The sequence below is a fragment of the Malaclemys terrapin genome, chromosome 8 (genome assembly GCF_027887155.1).
Source record: "Malaclemys terrapin pileata isolate rMalTer1 chromosome 8, rMalTer1.hap1, whole genome shotgun sequence".
Taxonomy (NCBI): Eukaryota; Metazoa; Chordata; order Testudines; family Emydidae; genus Malaclemys; species Malaclemys terrapin.
In genome coordinates this window covers 91,744,641-91,767,562 of record NC_071512.1, presented here as the reverse complement: position 1 = coordinate 91,767,562, position 22,922 = coordinate 91,744,641, and the positions used below count along the sequence as shown (strand labels likewise).

The 22,922-nt window shown below is 40.8% G+C and overlaps 1 protein-coding gene across 1 annotated transcript in view; it reads left to right on the top strand.

Annotated features, from left to right (window-relative positions):
• PDE4B (phosphodiesterase 4B) overlaps positions 1 to 22,922 on the top strand; it is a 403,030-nt gene that overhangs the window by 57,129 nt on the left and 322,979 nt on the right. The window contains exon 3 of the mRNA XM_054038005.1: positions 8,921 to 9,156. Coding sequence (XP_053893980.1) covers positions 8,921 to 9,156 — 236 coding nt within the window. The remainder of the gene's footprint in view (positions 1 to 8,920; positions 9,157 to 22,922) is intronic.

Sequence of the window (22,922 nt, the reverse complement as noted above, 5' to 3'; positions counted from 1 at the left end):
ATTTGCTGGATCATCAAGAAAGCCTTTGTCCCTAACAGTAGCGGAGTCAGATACCATACTATGTCCTCCTGCTCCACCTGGTCCATTTCAAAAGCATGTACATGCTCCTCTTAAAGCGAGGAAATAATATGGAGTCTGTGCCATCCAGCGGATAGGTACATGGGATCTGGGGTCACCTACCAGATTATGTTTTGCCGGTGCAGTTTTTCCATATTGAGCTGAAGTTGATAATCCTTCTCCTTCTCACTCATGCTGATGCTGCTTCTCCTGATCTGTACTCTTGCTCCTGAGCTGCAAGCATCTGGGCTTCCAGGTGCAATCTTTCCCTCTCCAGCCACAGATTCTCTTGCTCTAACTGTTAGTCTCGCCATGATCCCAGTTGCAGTGGTGCATCTGATCTGGATGGAGCATGACTGCTGCATATGCCAGCTTCTTCCCAGCTTCCCTCCCCCTCAAGATTTCCCCTGCCTGCTGGACTCTCTGCCAATGGCTGGATGTTGCCTGGGGATTCCTTTTCTGGTCCTTGGTGTATAGCTGGTCAATGAGCTGTGCCTTTGAGCTTTTCAGTGTTGAACTGCCTTTTTCAGCATATCTCAGCCATCTGCCTTTTTTTCAGCTTTGCATAACTCATTTTCATTTCACTGTACCTTCCACACCCAAAACTGAGACTTTTCACCGTGCTTTTCCCTTCTACAGTACTTGCTGTCACTGTTTTTGGCACTTTGACAGTTCCCCACTGTCCTAGATCGCACACACTGACACCATATATGTGTCAGTTTCAGAGTTGACTGCACCTTTGACCCACCTGCCTGGTCTTCCTTGAGGGCATCTGCTTAAAGCTTAAGCTTCTCAGCCATCACTTCTCTTGGGATGGAGACCCATGTCTTTCTCCCTTCAGACTGGAGTTTAGGCTTGCACCTCACTGCGATATCCCAGCAGGTCTGACCAGAGTTCAGCACCTGCGGTTTATTCTTTCTCCAGTGGCTATAACATTGTACACCAGTTACCAACCAACCTTATAAACCTATATTTATTTGTAGGACAAAAGCATTACAGAGAAAACGTACATGAATGAAAGAACCTAAATATATGCTAAAAGCTTACCAGAGGTCACCCTCAGCCCTGACGTAGGGCTTTAGTAGTTGTCAGTCTTTCAAACACAACAACGGGGGTTTCCCTGTTGGTCCCAAGTTCATGTCAGTTTTTAGATTAGGAACCAGACTCCCACTGCACAGTTCAGCTATTTCTTCATACAGCCTGGGCCTTTGATCTCCAGTATCCTGGAGCAATTTAGACAAGTCAGTGACCCTCTCCTGAGGGCATAGTTTCAAAAGGCTGGGTTCTTGCATAACTGGGGTTGTGTAGTTTGCATTAACCACTCTCCAGGGATTCCCTAGGAAATCCACATAACAGTTATTATCCCAAGAAGCCATGCTTGTCTGGCACATTTCAACATAGTTGTTTTGAGTTTCTTAAACTTCCCAGGTCTCACAACTATCACATCACCCCACCCCCAACAGAACTGGGTATTAGCAAGTGTGGTTGTCTGGCACCCTCAGGGGGACCCACTGACTTAATTCCCGGACAAAGCATCAGTGACTGAGTTTGTATTCCCTTTAACATAAATTACTTCCACATTATAATCTTGGAGTACCAGGCTCCATTTTAGCAACTTGACATTCATCCGTTTCATTTGATGCAACCCGGTGAGTAGTGAGTAGTCTGTTTATACAGTGAAGTGTTGTCCAAAAAGATAAGGCTGAAATTTTCTGAGGGCCCATACCACTACAAAATATTCTTTTTCAACTGTTGTGTAGTTTTACACTTGGGGGAGTGATTTCTTGCTCAGATACGCTGGGATGTCTCTTCCCTTTTCTTACGATTTGCATCAGCCCAGTCCCAAGCCCTGTATCAGAGATGTTTGTAAAAACCATAAATGGTTTGTCAAAAGCCGGGCTTATCAGAACTGGGTCTCGGGCTTCCTGCAGTTCACAGACAAAGGTAAGGCTGCCTTGATTCCCAGGGCTGCCCAAAGGATTCAGGGGGCCTGGGGCAAAGCAATTTCGGGGGCCCCTTCCATAAAAAAAAAGTTGCAATACTATAGAATACTATATTCTTGTGGGGGCCCCTGCGGGGCCCGGGGCCTGAGGCAAATTGCCCCATTTGCCGCCCCCCCCCCCCCCGGCGGCCCTGCTGATTCCCCCCTTCCCATCATAGAGTAACCCTTTCAAAGAATCACTGGACATTGTGTGGCCCCTTAGCAAAGTTACCTGGAGAAGGAAAAAGTACATTCTAATAGTAATAGGTTGTGTCTCCTGCTATCCAGAAGCAGTAGCTCTGAGGCAGACAAGGTGGCTGACACTTTGCTAAAAATATTTAACTGGGTGGGTTTTCTCCATGAGGTTTGGACTGATCAGAGTCAAACTTTGTCTGCCCTACATAAAGGGCTGTGGAGAAATGTGAGGTTCAACACTTCTGGTCGTCTCCCTACCAGCCCAGACTAACAGGCTGATTGAGAGATTTAAAGGAATCCTTGAAATGATGTTGAAAACGTTTGTGGACCAATGCATCAGTGATTGAGATAAATGTTTACCTTACCTGTTGTTTGTTTGTTTGTCTGGGAGATTTGCCAGCAAACCCACTTAGCACTTTCTGTCCCAAAACTCCATGTCTCAGTGGTACATTTCAGTATGGTCATTTGAACTCCTTATGCTTACCAGGTCTCACATCTGTCTCACATCAGTCATCAGCACTAAATCCACGCATCTCTTTTGTGGCTCTATAGAGAGCTGACCAGAAAATGGAATTCCCTTCTCACACACACGCACACACAAAAATCACATATTGGAAACTTTTTTAAATCCCTCATGGGGGCAAAAACTCAAAAACTCACACTATTTTCACAGGAAGGGATTCCCAGAAAAGTTCAATTTTGGGAGAATCAAAACAGAATTCTTGTGCTTGCTGGCTGTTGGATGGGCTCATTGGCTCTGCAGGAGTCTGGAAAAGCAGCTAGCTGGGGAGGTGGGCAGCCAGGAGCTAGCTGTCCAGGGAGTCAGCCAGGCACGTAGCCACCGAGTAGCTCAGGGAGAGTGGACCGCCAGGATAGCTTGTTGAGCCAGTCAAGTGAGGAGCAGACCAGTCTGGTGAGCCTGGCAGCCCACCAGGTGGGGAGCCTAGTCTGCCAGCTTGTTGCGCTGCTGGGAAGCAAGCAAGGGAGCCTGTCTGGCTGCCAGAAAACTGGGGACCCTCAGGAACTGTGGATTCCAGGAGACCACCTGCCTGCCCAGTTTCCATCAAAATTTTCATCCAGCTATAGTTATTTGCAAATCTCTCATTAAATTATCATAGGTGAAACTGCGTACAACTAGGCAGCTATAAAAAGATGAATGTAGAAATCTAACTTTAGCCGCCCATTTAAAAATGAAATCTTGGCCATTTTGCTCTATTGTATAGAGCTAAATGCATTTTATAAAATAGGAATTCCATTTTAGATGTACACCCAACAATGAACCTTTATGGTTTGTAGAAGGAAGTATCTCTCTGTTTCGGTGACTTTTGCAGGATAAATTAACTGAGGCTTGATGTAAAGTTGGGGAGTTTAAATCTGTCTTTCTGGGGGAGAAAGGTATTATATTTCTGCAGGGTTTTTTTAATTCTTAGAATATTCTCAACTAATTAATTTATGTATTATATTTATTTCCCAACTTTACATCAAACCTCTTACATCATGTGAATGAGGGTTTCAGGCTCTGGGACCCACATGCCTGTTACTTTTATTTGTCCAAAGTTCAGTTGACAAATGTCAGAAGGCAAGGCTGTATAGCTATCAATAAAACAATCCTAAGAAGTTCATCTTTCTTGTATTGACTTTCTCCACAGAGGGAGGAACATTTGATCCAATCTATTTAAGCCAAACTTCATAGTCAAATACAAGTTGTAGATGTATTTTAATCATATCCTGTAAAGAAATTAACAGGAATAATATTTCAAATTCTCCTATCTTTATCCATGTGAATGCCATTCCTTAATCTGTTAAGAGTCCCATTGAATTCAGATGGACTACTTGTGGAGTAAAGTACTACTCAAGGTGAAGGTGGCAGAATCTGACCTAAGTGATTGAGAACATGAATAGGTTTAAATTTCTAGTTTTTAAAATATGATCTGAAACAAGCAGCAGGTGGCATTGGCTGAGATTGTGCATTTCATTTTTATCTTGACTTTGTTTTCTGAAATGGCTCCTAATTTATCAGTACAGTCAAGAAGTGCTGGGGTGATGGTACCTGGATTGCTCAAATATAACAGCATATTGCCTCTATTGCATACATAACTAATTTACATTCTTGCTTTAGCATTTCTATTCAGTGTAACAGTTGGTTCTACCCTATTTTAGCTGCTCCTTTTCTCTGTGTTAGCAAGATAATTCTGAAACAAAATCTGAATCCTTCACATGCCATCAGAGGTCACGTAGGGCATTAACAACTCCAATTCCATAAAAAGCTTCCAGGCAGCCTCTTGTAGGGATGTCCTGTGTCACCCATTAGTGAGACTCATTATCTGTGATAAGATCAGTGAATTGTTCTTGGTTTTATTTTTTAAATTTATACTGTTGGGGAAGAGATCGGTGTATAACCAGGGCCCTACCAAATTCCATGAAAAATGTGTCATGAACCGTTAAATCTGGTTTCCCCCTGTGAAATCTGGTCTTTTGTGTGCTTTTCCCCTATGCTATATAGATTTCACAGGGGAGACCAGTGTTTCTCAAATTAGGGGTCCTGACCCAAAAGGGAGTTGCGGGGAGCGGTCACAAGGTTGTTTTAGGGAGGGGTTGCAGTATTGCCACCCTTACTTCTGCGCTGCCTTCAGAGCTAGGTGGCTGGAGACTGGTGGCAGTTGACAGGGGCTCCCAGCCAGAAGGCAGAGCTGCCACCAGCAACAGCGCAGAAGTAAGGGTGGCAATACCATACCAGGCCATCCTTATTTTTGTGCTGCTGCTGGCGGCAGCTCTGCCTTCAGAGCTGGGCTCCTCGCCAGCCACTTCTGCTCTCCAACTGCCCAGCTCTGAAGGCACTGCTGCCGTCAGCAGCAGCGCAGAAGTAAGGGTAGCAGTACTGCAATGCCCCCTACAATAACCTTGTTTTGTTTTGGGTTAGGACCCCTACAATTACACCACTGTGAATTTTCAAATTTAAATGGCTGGAATCATGACATTTACGATTTTTAAAATCCTATGACCATGAAAGTGACCAAAATGGACTGTGAATTTGGTAGAGCCCTATGTATAACTGTACCAACACTTGTTCTTTGGCGTCTTATAAAAGGCCTGTCTCTTTCTTTCACACACCTTTAGTCTAAGAGCTGACAGCATTATGAAGCTATCTCTTAGGAATCACTTGCTTTTTTCAATATATTGAATTTGAAGTACTATTAACTTTGAGTGCAAGTTTTGAAGGATGCATAACTGGGCGAGTAGGATATTGGAATATCACTTTCTAAAACAAGTGATACAACTTCACAACTTTTAACTAGATTGTTAACCCTCTTGGATTCTACTCGATTTAAAATGTGTTGTATTGTCCTTCAGAAATAGCTGTACTGGCAGCCATCATCAGTGCTCCCAAAGGAATTAGCCAGGATGGGATCTGTTGCATCCTGAGACCAGTATGTTCATGGTAGATATTATGAGGTGATGAGTCATCCTTGGACCACAGGCTGAATAAGCCTCATGTGGAGATGAGTTATTCCTGTGTTGAGCACCAGCCAATCCACAAGCTTGGAGCTGCTCTGGTGACTCTCGGAGCAGGAGAAACAGCAGCCTATTCTGCTCAACGTCACTTCATGGCTTGGAACTCGGCTCTGCTTGGTAGTGGTGACAGATTCCACTGGCCTCAGTCTGTTCCAGCCCCGCTATTGCTCTAGTCTTGTCTCTGGTCCTGCTCCAGCCTTGTTCTGGGTCCAGCCTACCTCCCAGCCCTACTGTTGTCTTCTTCCAGCCCTGCTCTTGACTCCTGGTTCCAGCACTAACCCTTGGTTCTGACCACTGGGCACGACCACCGCTGCTCCAGCCACTAGACGTAACCTTCCTTGCCTTGGTTTTGACAGATATACCACTTAACAGACTGTCACATTCTGCACCAATTTCAGCTCCTGGTGTAGCATTCCATAAAGCACATTGCAGTCCTTTAATCTCAAGGTGACCGTTATAAGGGTGAGGGTATTGAGGGCCACATCTGAAACAAATGGTCAAAATATCCTGGGCTGTTGCAGATCAGGGGTGGGGAGAAGCTGTCATGGTTATGGCTACTCTGATTTTTCTAACGATAGCTGGAAATTCAACTATATTCTTAACTTGAGTAACAAAAGGCAGGTCTACACCTTCAGATGAAGGTGCAGATATAACCAATGCCATATTTCCATGTTGCCTCAACATTGCTCCAGACTTATGCAATTTGAGGATAAGCCTGTTTTCTCTCATCCTTACCCCATCTGAACCAGACACTGGTTGAGACAATTGACTGCACTGGATGTTTGATAAAACGGAGGCATAGAGCATCCTGAAAACACTACAGACAATGTTTCGTCACTAAGTCTCAATGGCCCTATCTAGATGTTAAGAGGAGAGGGAAGATGGACCCAATGTGAAAGTACACTCCAGGAGGAAGAGCAATTGCCCACTAACACCCTTCTGAGAGCAAGAATTGAACAGTCAAGAAAGGCATGTTAAGAGCACTCTGTGTTTAGTATAAGCCAGAGTGCCTGGCAGGCTACAGTTATCATGAGCATTGATTGTACACACTGCTTCATAGAATCTTAAGAAGCTGATTATGCAGAAAATTAGATACTGGAAGTGATGGCTGGAAACTTTGAGATGATGTCTTGTGTATGGTGGCTTATACTATCGATTATGTCTTCAGTAAAGCAATTCCTTCATTAAAACAATTCACGTTTTTGGCCAGGTGTGATTATGTGATTGCCTTTCACTTTAGATGTGAAGATTTCAGAGAACAATTAGCTACCACAGACTTCGTTTATAGTGCTTGTCTTTGCCTTCTGAACTGGAAATTGAAAAATCTTAGTGGAACTTACTGGCATGGTGAAAATGGAGTCTCTTGCAGGCCAAGTACAGTCAGTTTCTGCATAAAGGGGAAGAGCATCATCTGACTTGTTTTCCTCAAAGTTTATAAGAAGTAGAGATGAATGTTGTCAAGGCTGCTTCCCCACTTTGAACTTTTAGGGTACAAATGTGGGGGCCTGCATGAAAACTTATAAGCTTAACTACCAGCTTAGATCTGGTCCGCTGCCACCACTCCCAAAATGCTAATTCCCTTCCCTGGGTAGCCTTGAGAGACTCTTCACCAATTCCCTGGTGAATACAGATCCAAACCCCTTGGATCTTAAAACAAGGAGAAATTAACCATACCCCTCCTTTCTCCCACCATCTCCTGGTGGATCAAGATCCAACCCCCTTGGATCTTAAAAACAAGGAAAAATCAATCAGGTTCTTAAAAAGAAGGCTTTTAATTAAAGAAGAAGGTAAAAATCATTTCTGTAAAATCAGGAGGGAAAATAACTTTACAGGGTAATCAAACTTAAAGAGCCTAGAGGAATCACCACTAGCCTTAGGTTCAAGTTACAGCAAACAGAGATAAACACTCTACCAAAAAGGTACATTTACAAGTTGAGAAAACAAAGATAAAAACTAACACGCCTTGCCTGGCTGTTTACTTACAAGTTTGAAATATGAGAGACTTGTTCAGAAAGATTTGGAGAACCTGGATTGATGTCTGGTCCCTCTCAGTCCCAAAAGCGAACAACCCCCAAAACAAAGAGCACAAACAAAAGCCTTCCCTCCACCAAGATTTGAAAGGATCTTGTCCCCTTATTGGTCCTTTGGGTCAGATGTCAGCCAGGTTACCTGAGCTTCTTAACCCTTTACAGGGAAAAGGATTTTGGAGTCTCTGGCCAGGAGGGATTTTATAGTATTGTACACAGGAGGGCTGTTACCCTTCCCTTTTAGTTATGACAGATGTGAACCAAAGTCTTAGCTCTAAATACTCCTAAACATTGGAAAGGTTCAAAATTTGAACCTATATTCCACGTTTTGCAGTTGGTTCCATTTATGATGTATTGAATCAAAACCTCAGGTCAGGATGCCCTGGAACTTTCGAGGTGTTCCAAATTTTGAACCAGATCTGAACTGTAAGGTTCAGGCTGATCTCCCACACAGAAGTACTTCTGGCTCAGCTGTGGGAGGAATGGGAGCTAGCTTCCAGGACTGGTGATGTTTTGGAATTAAACCAGTAGAAGTTTGAGAACAAAACTACTTGGCTGATCAGACTCTTCTCTTTAGGACTGTCCACATCATTTAAGGTACCTCAGCTGGGAATTTGTCCCAAGTAGTAGATCTTGGATGATTCAGACTATATGATAGCACCAACTCTGAGGTCTCTATCTTCACCAGTTGGTATGAATAGGGCAAAACCTGATGATCTGTGATGATTCACAGAAAAGGGAGCTAACAGGTAATTCATGATTTTGTGTTGTGTGAGAGAGGAGTGGTATTTTGGATGAACACTAAATGGACTATTTATAGGAAAAGTTTAAATTTTGAAGGTTTGCCATGTAATGTAGACTATTCAGCTGGGGATCGTTCCTGCTTAACTTCAGCTTTCAGAACTGGAGGATTGATTCCAATTTGTAAATATTATGAAATTCACAGCGGTGAATTTGCAAACGAGCACAAAACTTTGTAATATGGCAGTAGTAAAATTTTTCCAGAAGCTAAGAATAAAGATTTATTTTGTGAGTAGTTCAGCTCCCCCCAAATACTAAATATGTATGAAAGTAAATTAATTGCTGATATTCTTTCTTTGTGAAAAAATGTATTTGCATAACTTCAATTACTTTTTTTTTTTTTCAGATTGCTAAAGATTACTTAGAATGTGGCCTGAGCAAGTCTTATAGTACATCTAGTAATATGCTCGGCATAGATCTCTGGAGAGGAAGAAGGTGTTGCTCATGTAATTTGCAGTTACCACCATTGTCCCACAGACAAAGTGAAAGAGCTAAGACACCTGACAGAGACATCCTCGCTAGACCAACAACTTTGCCTTTGCTGACGCCACCGAGTATTGCCATCACCACTTACCAGGACAGGTAAATTGTTTCAGATTCTTAAAATTCTGCTGTTTTTTTTTTTTTTTGAACGAGCCCTCAAGATATTACTCAATAAATGGGTGGGAGAGGGATATAGTGGTTAAAATACTAAAGTCAGCATTTACCAACCAGTATCGCATTATGGTATCTCAAATAGATTAGGAAATAACTGCAGTACAACAGTTTGGAATTTTGACTTTGTAGTGGTGAACACTGTAAGAAGTTAACTGATGAAATTACTAACACTCTGTGGTCTGAACAAATGTAAAAATTTTGGTTTGGTTAAAAATTAAAGGAGTAGTTCAAAATGCTTATAAATATGTAAGTGCAAAATTGTCTGATGTGTGTTAGAAATGACCTACAGAAGTTATTCATGGAAGCAGTAGGATCTTTCTGGTTTTGAGGTATCTTAAGAGACTTTGAAATCCAACATTAGTGAACTTGTCAATGGAACATAAAATTAAAGTCATCCTGAGTCAAAGCCTCTTACCTTTACAGCCTCCTGTCTATTTTTTTAACCGAACTTATAATTCAGGTTTCCTTTCTATTTCTTCCTATAAGCTCAGTATGATGTGATTTAGAATCTAGTCATGTGATGGGAAGGTGGGGGTGGGGGAGGCATATCATTCTGGAAACTAGGTATGCCAGTTATAAATTAATGCTTTATTACTTGTGTAACTGGCAAAATCTCTGTTGGGAGGTAGATATCAAACTAAGTAGGTGTCTCTACTTAGCTAGAACCAGGCTTGAGATTGAAAGGATGTGCTCTAACTCCTTGGGAAGGTGGAGATAATGGATGAGAATATTCCAGGACAACTGTCAAAGCCTCACATGAAGGAGGATTGTGGTCTCAAGTCTCATAGCTGCTCCCTAATGATATTCAGGAAAGGAAGACTGACCATTGGAGATGTCCATAATGAGTTGTATAGATATACTAGAGATGTGTCAGGAGTCTGGGTCAGTCATGAAATCGATGTGTTTTTGAGTTAGTTTTATTTGGGTCTAAGGAGCCAGCTGAGCTTCTTACATACAGATTTATTTCTGACCTCTGTTTACTTTCTGTTTTCCATTTTTTGTTTTTTATATTGCTCATTTACCCACTGAGTTCCAGTCTGGGGGAGTACCCTGTACCCTGCGATATTCACATAGATATTAAAAATTAGTAACACTAACTTAAAACATAGATGGGTTATAAATGTTGATGTCTGATGAAAACTGTTGGCCTACTCTGGAGTGTATATTATAGCTTTCAGGTTTGCAAAAGTGTGAGTCAAGGAGGATTATAGAATCTAAGCCTTACATGGAGCTGCAGGGGACGTTTCTCTGCTCTACCTTACAAATTGAGCAATCAATGATTCATCTACCCATTATTGCAACTCCACTTCCGTTATAAAGCCCTCTTTCAACATGCTCATACTTTCTCAAAAATGTTTATCAAACTTTCTGTACTTGGTCTCAGCCAAAGGGTGAAGGGTTGTTAATTCTCCAACCACTGCACTATATACACACAAAATATTTTGTTTTCAAATGCAAAATCTCTGGGTCTTGTGGAAGATCCTCAAAGGCAACAGTGAAAATGTAAATATCTTATGGGTTTTGATAAATTTTATGTTGGTAAACCAATGATTTAGTCGGTAGAAATATAAAAGAATAAATCCCAGCACTGTGTGCGTTACAAATTTATTTGTAAGGCATTGAAACCACAGGCATAATTTCCCATGATTCTTAATGCACTCTGCTGTAGCACCTCCTCTCTCCTTTATCCAACCTCCTTTCATCTGTACAACTTATTATTACTCTAGGAAAGAGGAAATATACTTTGATTTCACAGCATATACATTCTATGCTGTCTAGTACTTGAAGCCTTTTCAACGTAGAGTCAGAGTAAGATGCATAAATCATACTGGATCGAACTCAGGCTCTGCCGTTAGTTGGTGGAGCTCACATAGTAGTCAATGGGATGTTGCACCTTATGTCAGGGCTGAATTTCACCAATTCAGCTTAAATAAGAGTGGGCAAAAAAAAGATTACTAGTGCTACGACAACCAGAATGATAAGTACCTGGAGCTAAATAATGGTGCCTGTCTGTCACATTCTTCTCATATAAGCCTTGTTGTCTTAACGGAGTTCACTAACATACTGCATTAGCGTATGCCTTTGAATATAATCACTTTTAATATTGTTGTGGGTTTTCTTATTAAAATTCGGAACAACACATTATTTTCTGGAGCAATGCAATGCAGCCTTTTGTTTTCAAAATTTAAAGTAAGTATTAACTAGTAAGGAACAACCCTTGCAGTTACAGGTGGTGGTATTAATTCTCTTTAATAATTTGTCACTTAGCACAGTGTTCTAAATTCTATAGAACTATAAAAAACACAGTCCCTGCCCTAAAGAGCTTGTAATCTTAAAAAAAGACAAGAAAGAAAGATGAAGAATGGCGGAATGGGTACAGTCTACAAGCAAAATGGTCAAGCTCATGGTTAAGGCTGCAATTTTGGAAATTTTTAGTAGATTTCATGGCAGAGGTGCAGGGATGAAATAAGTTGCAGAAAAGTCACCAAATAACATAGTTTTTGCTACATCAGCATGCACACGAGTATAGTGGGGGTGCTGAAAGGTGAGTTTGAAGGGCAACAGTTGGAGAACGAACCCAGCCAGCTCCTTGCTCTGGGCATTGCAACCTGTAACATGGAGTTGCAGTGTCACTCAGATTTGGCCCATCCATCCCTCTGCCTCCATCTGCAAAGGAGTGGATGGGCCAAACCAGAGTGGTGTTGCAACCTAGTGCACAGGGTCGCAGCTGTTAGATGAGAAAACTACCCTGCATTAAACCTAGAGATGGAGCTGATTTCTGAATTATAACTTTTTCAGAGTTTAGGTATGTTTTGGATCCAGGGTTTTGTGTCAGCGCATTGTAGATTTTGAGTTCCAGCTGCAGAGTTCATATTTGGATCTGAACTTTCTCAAAGTGTGGATCTAGGTCTAAACTTCATAAAGTTCAGAGTTGGTCAGAACTGGAGTTTCAATTTGGGTTCATCTCTAATAATCATATTTAGAGCAATCCCTAAGCATGCTCAGTGCGGTTACCCAACATCTTTCCTCAAAGCCCAGTTGCCATTCTGAACATGGAGTTACTCTCCAAACTGAGGAGTGGTAATACAGGAGCAATACAGAATGGAATTGGGTGTTCCAAGGAATTTTCGCTCAAGAATCGCAGTTGGTTGAGTAATAGCGGGACAAAGTTACTAAAACCAGCTTTCTGATTTCAGATGGATTGAGCCTGTTGACTGTGAAGGTGTTGATTTACCCTTTTTGAGCCCCTTTTTAGAGCATCCCGTATGATGCATTTATAACAACTTATAACTTTGTTCGAAAGAGAGAATGGGGAGACTATTCATATGTGTTGTTTTTAAGAATGAATTAATCTTGGGCTCAGAGCACTGTTAATAGATGATTTAAGACCAAGAAAAATATAAAGAATTATCATTAGTTCCTGATCAGTTCTCTTTACAACACAAGGGGGCGTTGCTGCACCTTTCTTCTAATACAGTAAAATTGATGTATGCACTTTATCTGTGTGGTATCATAACATCTGCTTTTCTTCTAAAACGATAAGCCTATAGAAAAAGTTAGTAATTAACATTGACATGCCAATAATTAAAAAAAAAAAAGTCTCTTCTAATAGGTGACTGAAAAATCGCTGGCTTCTTATTTCCAACTTGTATTTTAAATGCTCGTTTAGAGTCCTAAGAGAAACATTGGTGCTGCTGCATTTAGATGTTAATGTTCATGATTCAGAACTCTGATTCCCAACAAGCAACTATTGTTTCAGGAGAACCTTTCCTCCTCTCATCTTTTTAGAGCTAGACCCCAGCATTATGTATAATGACAGGTTCGATGTTCACATTTTTTTCCCCCCATTTTCTGACCAGGTTCTAATCTTTGGTGTTCTGTTATTAGTTCTGTGGTCTTGATTGCCTCATATAGTATAGTGTGGAGTCCCAGTGTAAAATATCTCAGGCTTCCATTGTGAGCCCTAGCCCTTCAGAGAGCTTAAGTGAAAATTTGGAAGCCACAGGCAGAAATTCAAAATTCAGCCCTTCCTCTGCACAAGTGTTTTCACAATGTTAAGGCTAGGGGTCTAATAAGCCTAAGCTCTTCAGGGTCTCAGTCCTAGGAGGTAGGAAAGAAGCAATCTTTCTCTTTGAGGAAATTCTCAAACTTGAGTTCACAGTCTGGTTCAATGACTGGAATAAGGCAGCTCAGGCTAGGTCTACACTACGGGAGGGGGTCGACCTAAGATACGCAACTTCAGCTATATGCTGAAGTTGCATATTTTAGGTCGACTTACCTGGCTGTGAGGACGGCGGTGAGTCGACCGCTGCCGTCGACTCCGCTTCCGCCTCTTGCCGCAGTGGATTTCCGGAGTCGATGGCAGAGCCATCGGGGATCGATTTTATCGCGTCTTCACTAGACGCGATAAGTTGATCCCCAATAGATTGATTGCTACCCGCCGATCTGGCGGGTAGTGAAGACGTGCCCTCAGTTTCTGGGAGACTGGATGTGCGACAGCAGGAGTGTTTTATCAGTCCACACCTTCCATTTGTCAGGGGTGACTAATCCAGTTTATATCCCATGAAATATTATGATTATGGGCCCATAGACTGCAGAAATTGTTTGCCAAGTTTATTCACTAAACTTAGCTTCAGTACTCAGGCATCTTTTGTGTCTTCATAATCCTCAAAAGAATAAGGTGGGCAGATTTGCTATGACTTACTCAATATGGTTAGAGTTACCTTTACACAATAGTGAGTTGGTTGATGCTGTGGCAAAGGAGTTTATGAAATGGAGTACTGAAAATGAAACTCTGCTTAGAAATGTAAACCTAGAGGACCTTGGTCAAAGGACATCATATGGGTTCGCTGTAGATGATAGTTAAAGGCAATGGAAGGATAGAGTACACGCTCTTTTGTCTGGATGAGTAGGGGAGCTGGCTTCAAGGACATTGAGTATAGTAAAACCTAGTTGAGGTTGCAGAGTAATTGGACAAAAAGAGGGTAAATGCCTGAACTAACCTGTGGTTAGTATTAAGAACACTGAATTCTGTGCACTTCAGGACTCGTACTTTAGATTAAGGATTTTCTCAGATAAAAAGTAAGAACGGCCATACCAAGACCAATGATTCATCTAGCCCAGTATCCTGTCTTCCGACAGTGGCCAATGCCAGATGCTTCAGAGGGAATGAACAGAACAGGCAGTTGTGGAGTGATCCATCCCCTGTCATCCACTCCCAGCTTCTGGCAATCAGAGGCTAGGGACACGCAGAGCACGGAGTTGCATATCTGACCATCTTGGCTAATAGCCATTGTTGGACCTGTCCTCCATGAACTTATCTAGTTCTTTTTTGAACCCCATTATAGTTTTGGCCTTCACAACATCCCCTGGCAATGAGGTTCACAGGTTGACTGTGTATTGTGTGAAGAAATATTTCCTTCTGTTTGTTTTAAACTTGCTGCCCATTAATTCCATTGGATGACTCCTGGTTCTTGTGTTATGTGAAGGAGTAAATAACTCTCTTATTCATTTTCTCCACACTGTAAAAGTATACATTTCAGGCAGGGGACAGGGACAGAGAGAGTATGTCTTCACTGGAGAGTTAAGTTGGGCTCCTACTTTTGGGTTGCCTCTAATACCTCTCCTGTCCACACATGCAAAAACATCTCACTTGGGTTTAATGGTGCTTTGAACGTGGGCTAGCTGGCTCACCTTGGGTTATTGGTTAAAGCCCAAGTGAGGCTTTAATTCAGACTGGTAACCTGCCCATTTTGCAGTCAGGATGCCAGCTAAATCACTTGCGTGCTGATAATCCTCCTGTGCCTTCCCACAATTCCCCCTGTTGAGCCCAGAGGGACAGACAAGGTCCCTACAATTCACAAGGAAAGAATCCTATAGCCCCTCAGCTTAACACAGCACAAACAACCATGGATATGTCCCCAGAAGTCCTAGTGCACTATCAGTGAGGACACAGTAACTTGGGTATAGCTTTTACAGTGTGGCTGCTCACACCAGAGCTCCTATCACCCAATTTCACTCTGCACTGAAGACATACCCTTCAGTGTGCTGACAGCAAGTGTGCAACACCAAGGATCGGTGTGTGCTTGGCACACCTCTTTGCTTTAATGAGGTGTCTGATTGTCTTTGAATCAAAGGCTGTCCTGATTGGACCTTTCTGCACAGCGGCGGAATATGCAGGAGAAAGTGGAAGTAGGGATTAATGGCGATCCACAAAGAGGGGAGAGAGGAGTTTTTTATAGGTAGGTTTTGGACAGGCTGATTAACAGTGAGATGGAGTTTGCAAAGGAGCTTTGTACCTTTTTGTGGGGCAAAGCATATCGGCAAAGAGGAACCAAAATAATATAGAGCCAGTTGAGGAAGCTGATCAAAGGAGCACTACAATTAAAGGGACACAATCAAATAATTTTAGACTCCGATTTAGAAAGAAATAGTCCAAAGACTAAACAGAGAGTATTTCTTATCTATGCTGCCAGTACTAATATTTAAAGATCCATTTTACTTAAAACAGTTCTTACTAGGTGAGTGTATAGACTTGTACATTGGAGACATTTTGCAGAGCAGACAAATCAATAAGACCTGTTCAGAAACTACTATACCTGGATTTTGTGTAATCCATATCTGTACTTGTAAAAACAACAAGAGTGTTATGGGACAGCTCATTATTAGGTGGTGGGCTTATGACACGAAAGGTGAGTCAGTCAGTCTTAATAAAGATGTTTTCACTTCATTTGCTTATTATTCATTGTAACTAGTCATATTTTTTGTAGTGACTGTTAAGTTATGACAAATCTCTTCCTGGTGATCTCATAGGCATGATAGTTCACTTTTGGTACTAATGCATATACTTCATTGTTCTGATTATCTAGCACATTATCTGTCTCATTTATAAAAACATTTGTAAGGTGTCAGTCACTGTAGTATCTAGGCAACAGCTATAGAAACTCATACAAAATTCCAGAAAGGACTTTGTTCTCTACACCTAGATCAGCCACTGGTTTTGGTGGAGGTGTGACAGGGTACAGGGGCAACAACTGGTCCTTACTGAACATAGTAACTTCAGTTCAGGTTTCTCCTCCTCTTCCACAGATGTTCAGATTAGCTGCTTGAAAAGCAGAAGGGAAGGCAGAGTCCCACACTCAGGGTCAAAGGATTGCATTGACTAGAAGGCTGAAGGTCTTTGGTTGTCTGGGTTTTTTTTTTTTGGTTTTCCCCTCTTTATTTTAATTTGATTAGAGGTCTGGGTAACTTAACTCTAGGGGAAAACCCTGGCTGAATGTTATCTGTATTTTGTTTCTGCAGAGCCATTTCATCAGTTTACACATCATACTTAATGTTTTTTTTTGTTTTTTGCTTTTTCTTCCATGAGAAGTGCTGCGTCTCCTTTATGCTGTCATTGCTGAAGCCATTGTGAAAAGATGGGTCTTGCATTTTTCCTTGCACTCTTAAATTTGGGCTCATTCTGATCTCCTTTTGTAAAGTATTTTGGAGTTTAGGGTTCTATGTTGAGTCTCACATTGTTTACCAGAATAGCTAAAAGAGAGCAAGATGACAAATATAATGTATTGACTTTTAAACTGAAAGGTGGTTAGGGAGTTTTTATATAGTATTGTAATGCATTTGTTAGTGTGCCAACAAGAATTTAGTAGAAATATTTGGATGTCACATCTTGGAAATATAACTTTTTTTCACTCTCTGGCAGTGGGTAGTTATCTATGTGTGCTAACTTTAAGAGAGAGTAATGGGTGGGCTGAAATGATTCACAAGAACGTAATTCCAGCAAGGGGCTCTGAAGACATCCAAAGCCATGAAAATAAATCAGTGGATAAAGAAAAGCAAATTTGTCTCCTTGTACTTGAAAACCTCAGCGCAGTTCCAAGAACACTTCATGACTGAAATTATATGGATGTGTATGCCGAGACAGAAAGTAGTTGATTTAAGCAACTGCAGTACCTGACAATCCCAACAGGGTGCCAACAAACGAAGTAGAATTCAGTAAGGGTTAATTCTGCTATATGTGATTAAGCTTTAGCAGGGATTTTAAAGTTGCCATGCATTTTCATAGAATCTCAGGATTGGAAGGGACCTCAAGAGGTCATCTAGTCTAACCCCCTGCTCAAAGCAGGACCAATTCCCAGACAGATTTTTACCCCAGTTTTCTAAATGGCCCCCTCAAGGATTGAACTCACAACCCGGGGTTTAGCAGGCCAATGCTCAAACCACTGAGCTATTCCTTCAGGATACTGTGCATTACTGCACTCTTCACAGGATCTCACATGTTGACAGAGATTACAGCAGATTTAGTACTTTTTCTTTTTCTTTTTTTTTTTTACTTTCCAAGTTTCTCATTGTTGGTTAGCTGAATTGTCTTAAAATCTGCCTCTGTCATGACTGAAATTATACAATAGTCCATCTGCAGTGTCGAGATTGTGGCATGGAATAACTCGTGATGAGGTCTGTCTGTAGTTGAAATGTTAATATATCTTTGTCAACACTGTAGTTTATAAAAAGAAAAGTTTGAGAGATCAAAAATAGGGTACATTTTTTTTTGGGAGGAGAAGGAAAAAAAGGACAAAATTGATAATTTTTTAAAGTTTATTTTCTGCAATATTATTTCTTGGGTTACCCTAAATTTTAGTTCCAGTATGTACACAAAGTTGCCTTGTCATTGCTTACCCTATGATCACTAAATTATTGCACCAGGAGTTATACTTATTTAATATTCCCCAATACCATGTCTAACACTATTTAGAATATAAAGCTATCTAAAATCACATAGAACACGTGTTTCATTAACATCCATGGTATTATGACATGAACTGTAAACAATTAACAGACAATGACTGAAAGGCAATAAAGTAAAGAAAAACTAAGCTATTTGCAAACAAAATGTGTACGCAGACTCTAAGGTAATACGCACATGAAACTGTGTGCACAAATTATGCATGGAATGGGGTATTCAGGGGTTGGATCTTCAAACTCCATTCTAAATTTAAAAGCTTTTTAGGCATGCATAAATGTTGTCCATATTTCATAAGAGTTGTTAAATTATATTCAGATGTCCTTGTCTATTTTTCATAACTGAAACTGCAGTAATAAATCAAGGCAAGATGAAAGAGCAAGGAGGGAAAGAATAATCTTTCCATCTTCAGTCAAAACAGCCAAAATAATTCTTTTATCCTGTAGTTTGAGACTATCTGCCTAGTTAGATTTGAACATAGGGCCTGATTCTGATCTTACACCAGTTTTACACTGGTATAATTCAGTTTACTTTGGTAAAGTTATACTAGGGTAAATGAGCGGAGAACCAGGCCCATATAAGTAGAGTTGTGTTAATTTTATCAAGTTGAGTATATATATTGGACCAGTAACATGTACATAAGGCCCATTCCAAACCACATGAATATAGTAGTCTATTATGAGCATATTTCTGAGAAAAGATCACACGATTAGCATTAAATACAATATAGACTGAATATATTCGGTGGGATAAAGATTCTGTAAAGCCATTTAAACTGTAGTTCAAAAAGATCTGTTGAAATACGTATGGCATTAATGGCCCAATCCTGTTAAATCCTCAGTTGCTTCATGGAAGTTGAAGGAAAATCACTTCAGTGGGAGTTGATGGGTTTCAGCAGTTCACAAGATTGAGTTCTTACTTGAGCCAGTGATTCTTGCTATTCCTTATCAGTCAAAGAAAGCTGCAAATTTCTTATCAGGATTTAAAGCTCTTTTGAACTTTCTGGTTTTATACAGGCTTTTACCAAAATCTTAATGAATTGGCAAAATTAAGTGGTGCCGTGTTTGTATCTGTATGCTATTGTTACTCATCCAGCAATGACACTTTCTCCTGCTTCGGTCACTCTGAAGCTTCTAACTTGTAAGTATTTTTATCACTTCGGCTGAGGTCAAGATTCAGAGACAATACATTAAGGGTCTGATCTTATATTCCATGTTCATCCCAAACACCCACTGAAGTCAATGGGAATTTGCAGTGTACCAGGAGTACAGGATTAAAAGAAAAAAATACATTGATAAATCTTAATGCCATTTGCAGTGTCAAGAAATCCATTGATTGTAGTACTTTAAATTGTTCTCCAGGTGATGACAGCAGACAGTAAGTTATGTGCATCAGTAAAATAAGCCAATAGGATGTTGGATGGCAGAGACTAGTAAAACCACACATTCAGAAGAATACTGCATTCAGTTCTAGACACCTCCATACCAGCAAGAACCTGATAAATTAGAATTCATTCCTGGACAAATGGAGGAAGCTAATATTACAAAGAGGCTAGAGATATTGACAGGGCTGGCTCTAACTTTTTTGCTGCCCCAAGCAGCAAAAAAAAGCGCCGCCCCGCCGAACCCCCCCCCCCCCCCGCCGAGCGCCGCGCCGCTGGAACCCCCCCCCCCGAGCGCCACGCCGCCGGAGCACCCCCCCCCCCACCGAGCGCCGCGCTGCCCCCTGCCACCCAAAGATTGGCCGCCCCTTACCAGGTGCTGCCCCAAGCATGTGCTTGGTTGCCTGGTGCCTGGAGCCGGCCCTGGGTATTGATCTGTGAAGAAAGATTAAAAGGCCTAATTATGTATAGCCAGTCTGGAGAACTAAGGAGGAGGTGTGTGTCAATCATAACTGTGTACAAATAATTGAGGAGGAGAAGAATTGTTTATGGAAGTATAAAGCTATAACTAGGACTAATGGGGTAATAAAGAGCAGAAAAATGTATGCTGACTTTTTTGGGGGAAATGTTTCTAATGGTTCTGTTTAAACTGGAATTAACCTCCTGGAGAAATGGTGGGCATCCCACTGTTTAGATAATTTCAAACTGAACTGTAGAAGAGCTAGAGAATATATTTAAAGAGTAATCTTTTAATGGCTGGGGGAATAGGCTAGTTGATCTAATAGGTGCTCTGATATTATGGTGATAGATGCCACTATAAGAACCCCCCAAAAAGATGATTTTTTTGAATGTCTATGATTTTTATCTGTGTATTTACAGCATTTAAAATATATTTAAATGTAAATGCCTATAGACTTTATGTAAACATCTAGTTTTTTCTTGTAATTATGATATCATTAGCTGCTGTAGAGCTTTAATTTGTCTGTACATAAGACTTCTGATAACACAAGTTTAATCATTCTGATTAAATACAGATCTTGTACTTCAAAAGCCTATGCTGCAGTTCTTTGGGGCATGCACTCATCTTAAAAAAGGAGGTCAAGTATACTCTTTATAACATCTAATGCACTCTATGGGGAAAATGTTTTTTAATTACAATGCACTGTTTCTGGACAATATAAATGATAGTTTAGCTTTGAAAAGAGAATTACTGTGATTACCACAAGTCTCCTTGACAACAAGCTAGATGTAGAGAATATTGAATTGTTTTAGAGCTGGATACAGACTTAAAGGGTTTCATCTGTGCAGTGATTGCTTTGTTCTTTTGTGGAAATCATTTTGAAATACTATCTAACACCTTTAGGGACTGCCCTTTCATACTGAACATTGAAATTAATAGGAGTTGCAGTAGGTCAGATCCCCTCAGGATCAGGCCCTTTGATTTTTCTTTTGCTAGACCCTCCAGTAGAGATCACTAGATGTTTTCATTCCCTCCTACTAACCTGGTAGATGTATCCAATGAACTATGAAAATATGAAAACAAAATTTTAAAGGACTCTTTGCATTTATTTATTAAAAGGAAGGATTCAGGTGTTCCCTTAGGCTTATTTTCAGTTTCTAGTTAGCTTACCATGGTGAACTGTAAGAGCAGATATACTGTATGAAGGCTGAAGATGTAATAGTTATGACAGAGTCCCTATATTGTCTACTCTTCTACAGACCCTTCTGTGGGAAACAGGAACAAAGTTCTCAGAGGTAGAAAACTATTTGGATTTGATATCTCCAAACATGAAATGAGCAACTAGTCATGATAAGAGGGCCTGTCTAGCTTGACAAGAGGGGGGGAAAAAATCATTTTGTTGTTGTTGTTGTTGTCATTTCAAGAGCTACATTTTTTAACACTTAAAAAAGGTGTGAAGACATGGGAGGAGGAAATTTGTATTAGCTAACTTGGAGATTTTTTTTCTCTTTGTTCCAGTTTCTCTACCCTCTTGAAGGAAAAGTTGTCAAGTTTCCTAAAATGTGCACAAAAGAATTACAAGACGTGTTTAATTTAAATAAGAACTGAATTCTACCCATTTCTCCCTCATGGTTAAATGTTTTTACTAAAAAATTCTTCCTGTCTTCACTTGGGCAAATCTCCTATTAACTTCAGTGGGGTTTTAGCCTGAGTGAAGATGAGGTAAGGGGTCAGTGGCAGAGGCATAATTAAAACTCTAGACCTCCTGACTCTCAAACCCATGCTCATTTCTCCATATCACAGTGCCTGACTTCCTTAGGAACTGAACATCCACAACTCCCATTGACTTCAGTTACAGTTGTAAATCCTAAACACTTCTAAAAATTAGGTCCACTGTCTCTCTATCTGGATAGCCAACTAATGAGCCACTAATTGTATAATCCTATCACCCAAAGTTTGGGTTTAAGTGTCTGTGCACATCATATAGGAAGACAGCTGTGAGCCAAGAACCCCTTAATGCCAACTGGCAAGGGGGGTTACAGGAATGTCCTGATTCTGGTATGTACATTCTGCTTCACCAAAGAATGCCATGTGAGGTCTTACATTAAAGCCAGGATCACGCTGGTCATTTAAAATAGTTAGAAATATATGTACGGGTACTATGTAAGGAGTTGTGTATATAAACTGAAAATGTGTTTAAAGTCTGTATCAAGGCAGAGTTGACAAACAGATTTTCTATCGGACAAGGGATGTTTATTCACATGTCTTTCTCTGTCGAGATGTAAATTAGGCGTTGTAAGTTAACATAGTAGGTCTCTCATCACCCTTCTAAACTGAATGCAATTGAAGGATTATAAGAATTGCAGAAAGGAACTAACAGTTAGAGAAACACAGAGGGGAAAGAGAACATTATCCTGAAATACATTTCAAAGATTTGCTGGACTATATTTGGGGAACAAAGAAGACATCCTGTTGTCCTGCACCTAGGAAGTAAACGGGCAATGTGTTTACACTCATGAAATCAGGATCACAATAGCATTGGTTGAAAATGCTGCAGAAGCCTTTGGGTAAGATAAGACTTCTTTAGACACGAGGCTAGCCTTTTAAATTTTTCATCTCTAGAAAGCATGCAATAATTTTGTTTTATATGTAATCTTTGTTTCCATTATCCTTACTTGCTGTTTCTTGAATCTTTGGTAATAAACTTATCTTTGTTTTCACTATAAATATATCTAACTGCTGTGATACTAAGCAAGGCGCTGATCCTGAATTGAATCCTTCAAACTGGTGTGTACACTGTTACCTGGAGGACACCAGACCCCTGGTGTTTCTGTGAGTGTTCAGTGGATAAGGAGTGGAACATTATAGGTGAAAGCTTCAAAGGGGTTTGGGAACTGGGCTGCACCTATTGTTAACAGCAACAATAACACCTATTTGTTAAAGCAAAGTAAGGGCTAGCGTAGCCCAGAGGAGAGAGTGTGGTGGCCAACAGGCTGGTGTTGGGAACTGACTCCCAGCTCAGCAGAAACAAGTCTCCCTGGAGGCAGGGGGGTAACAAAGTGACTCACAGTCCTGGGTATCTTGAGAACCTACCTTTCTCTTCTTACAGT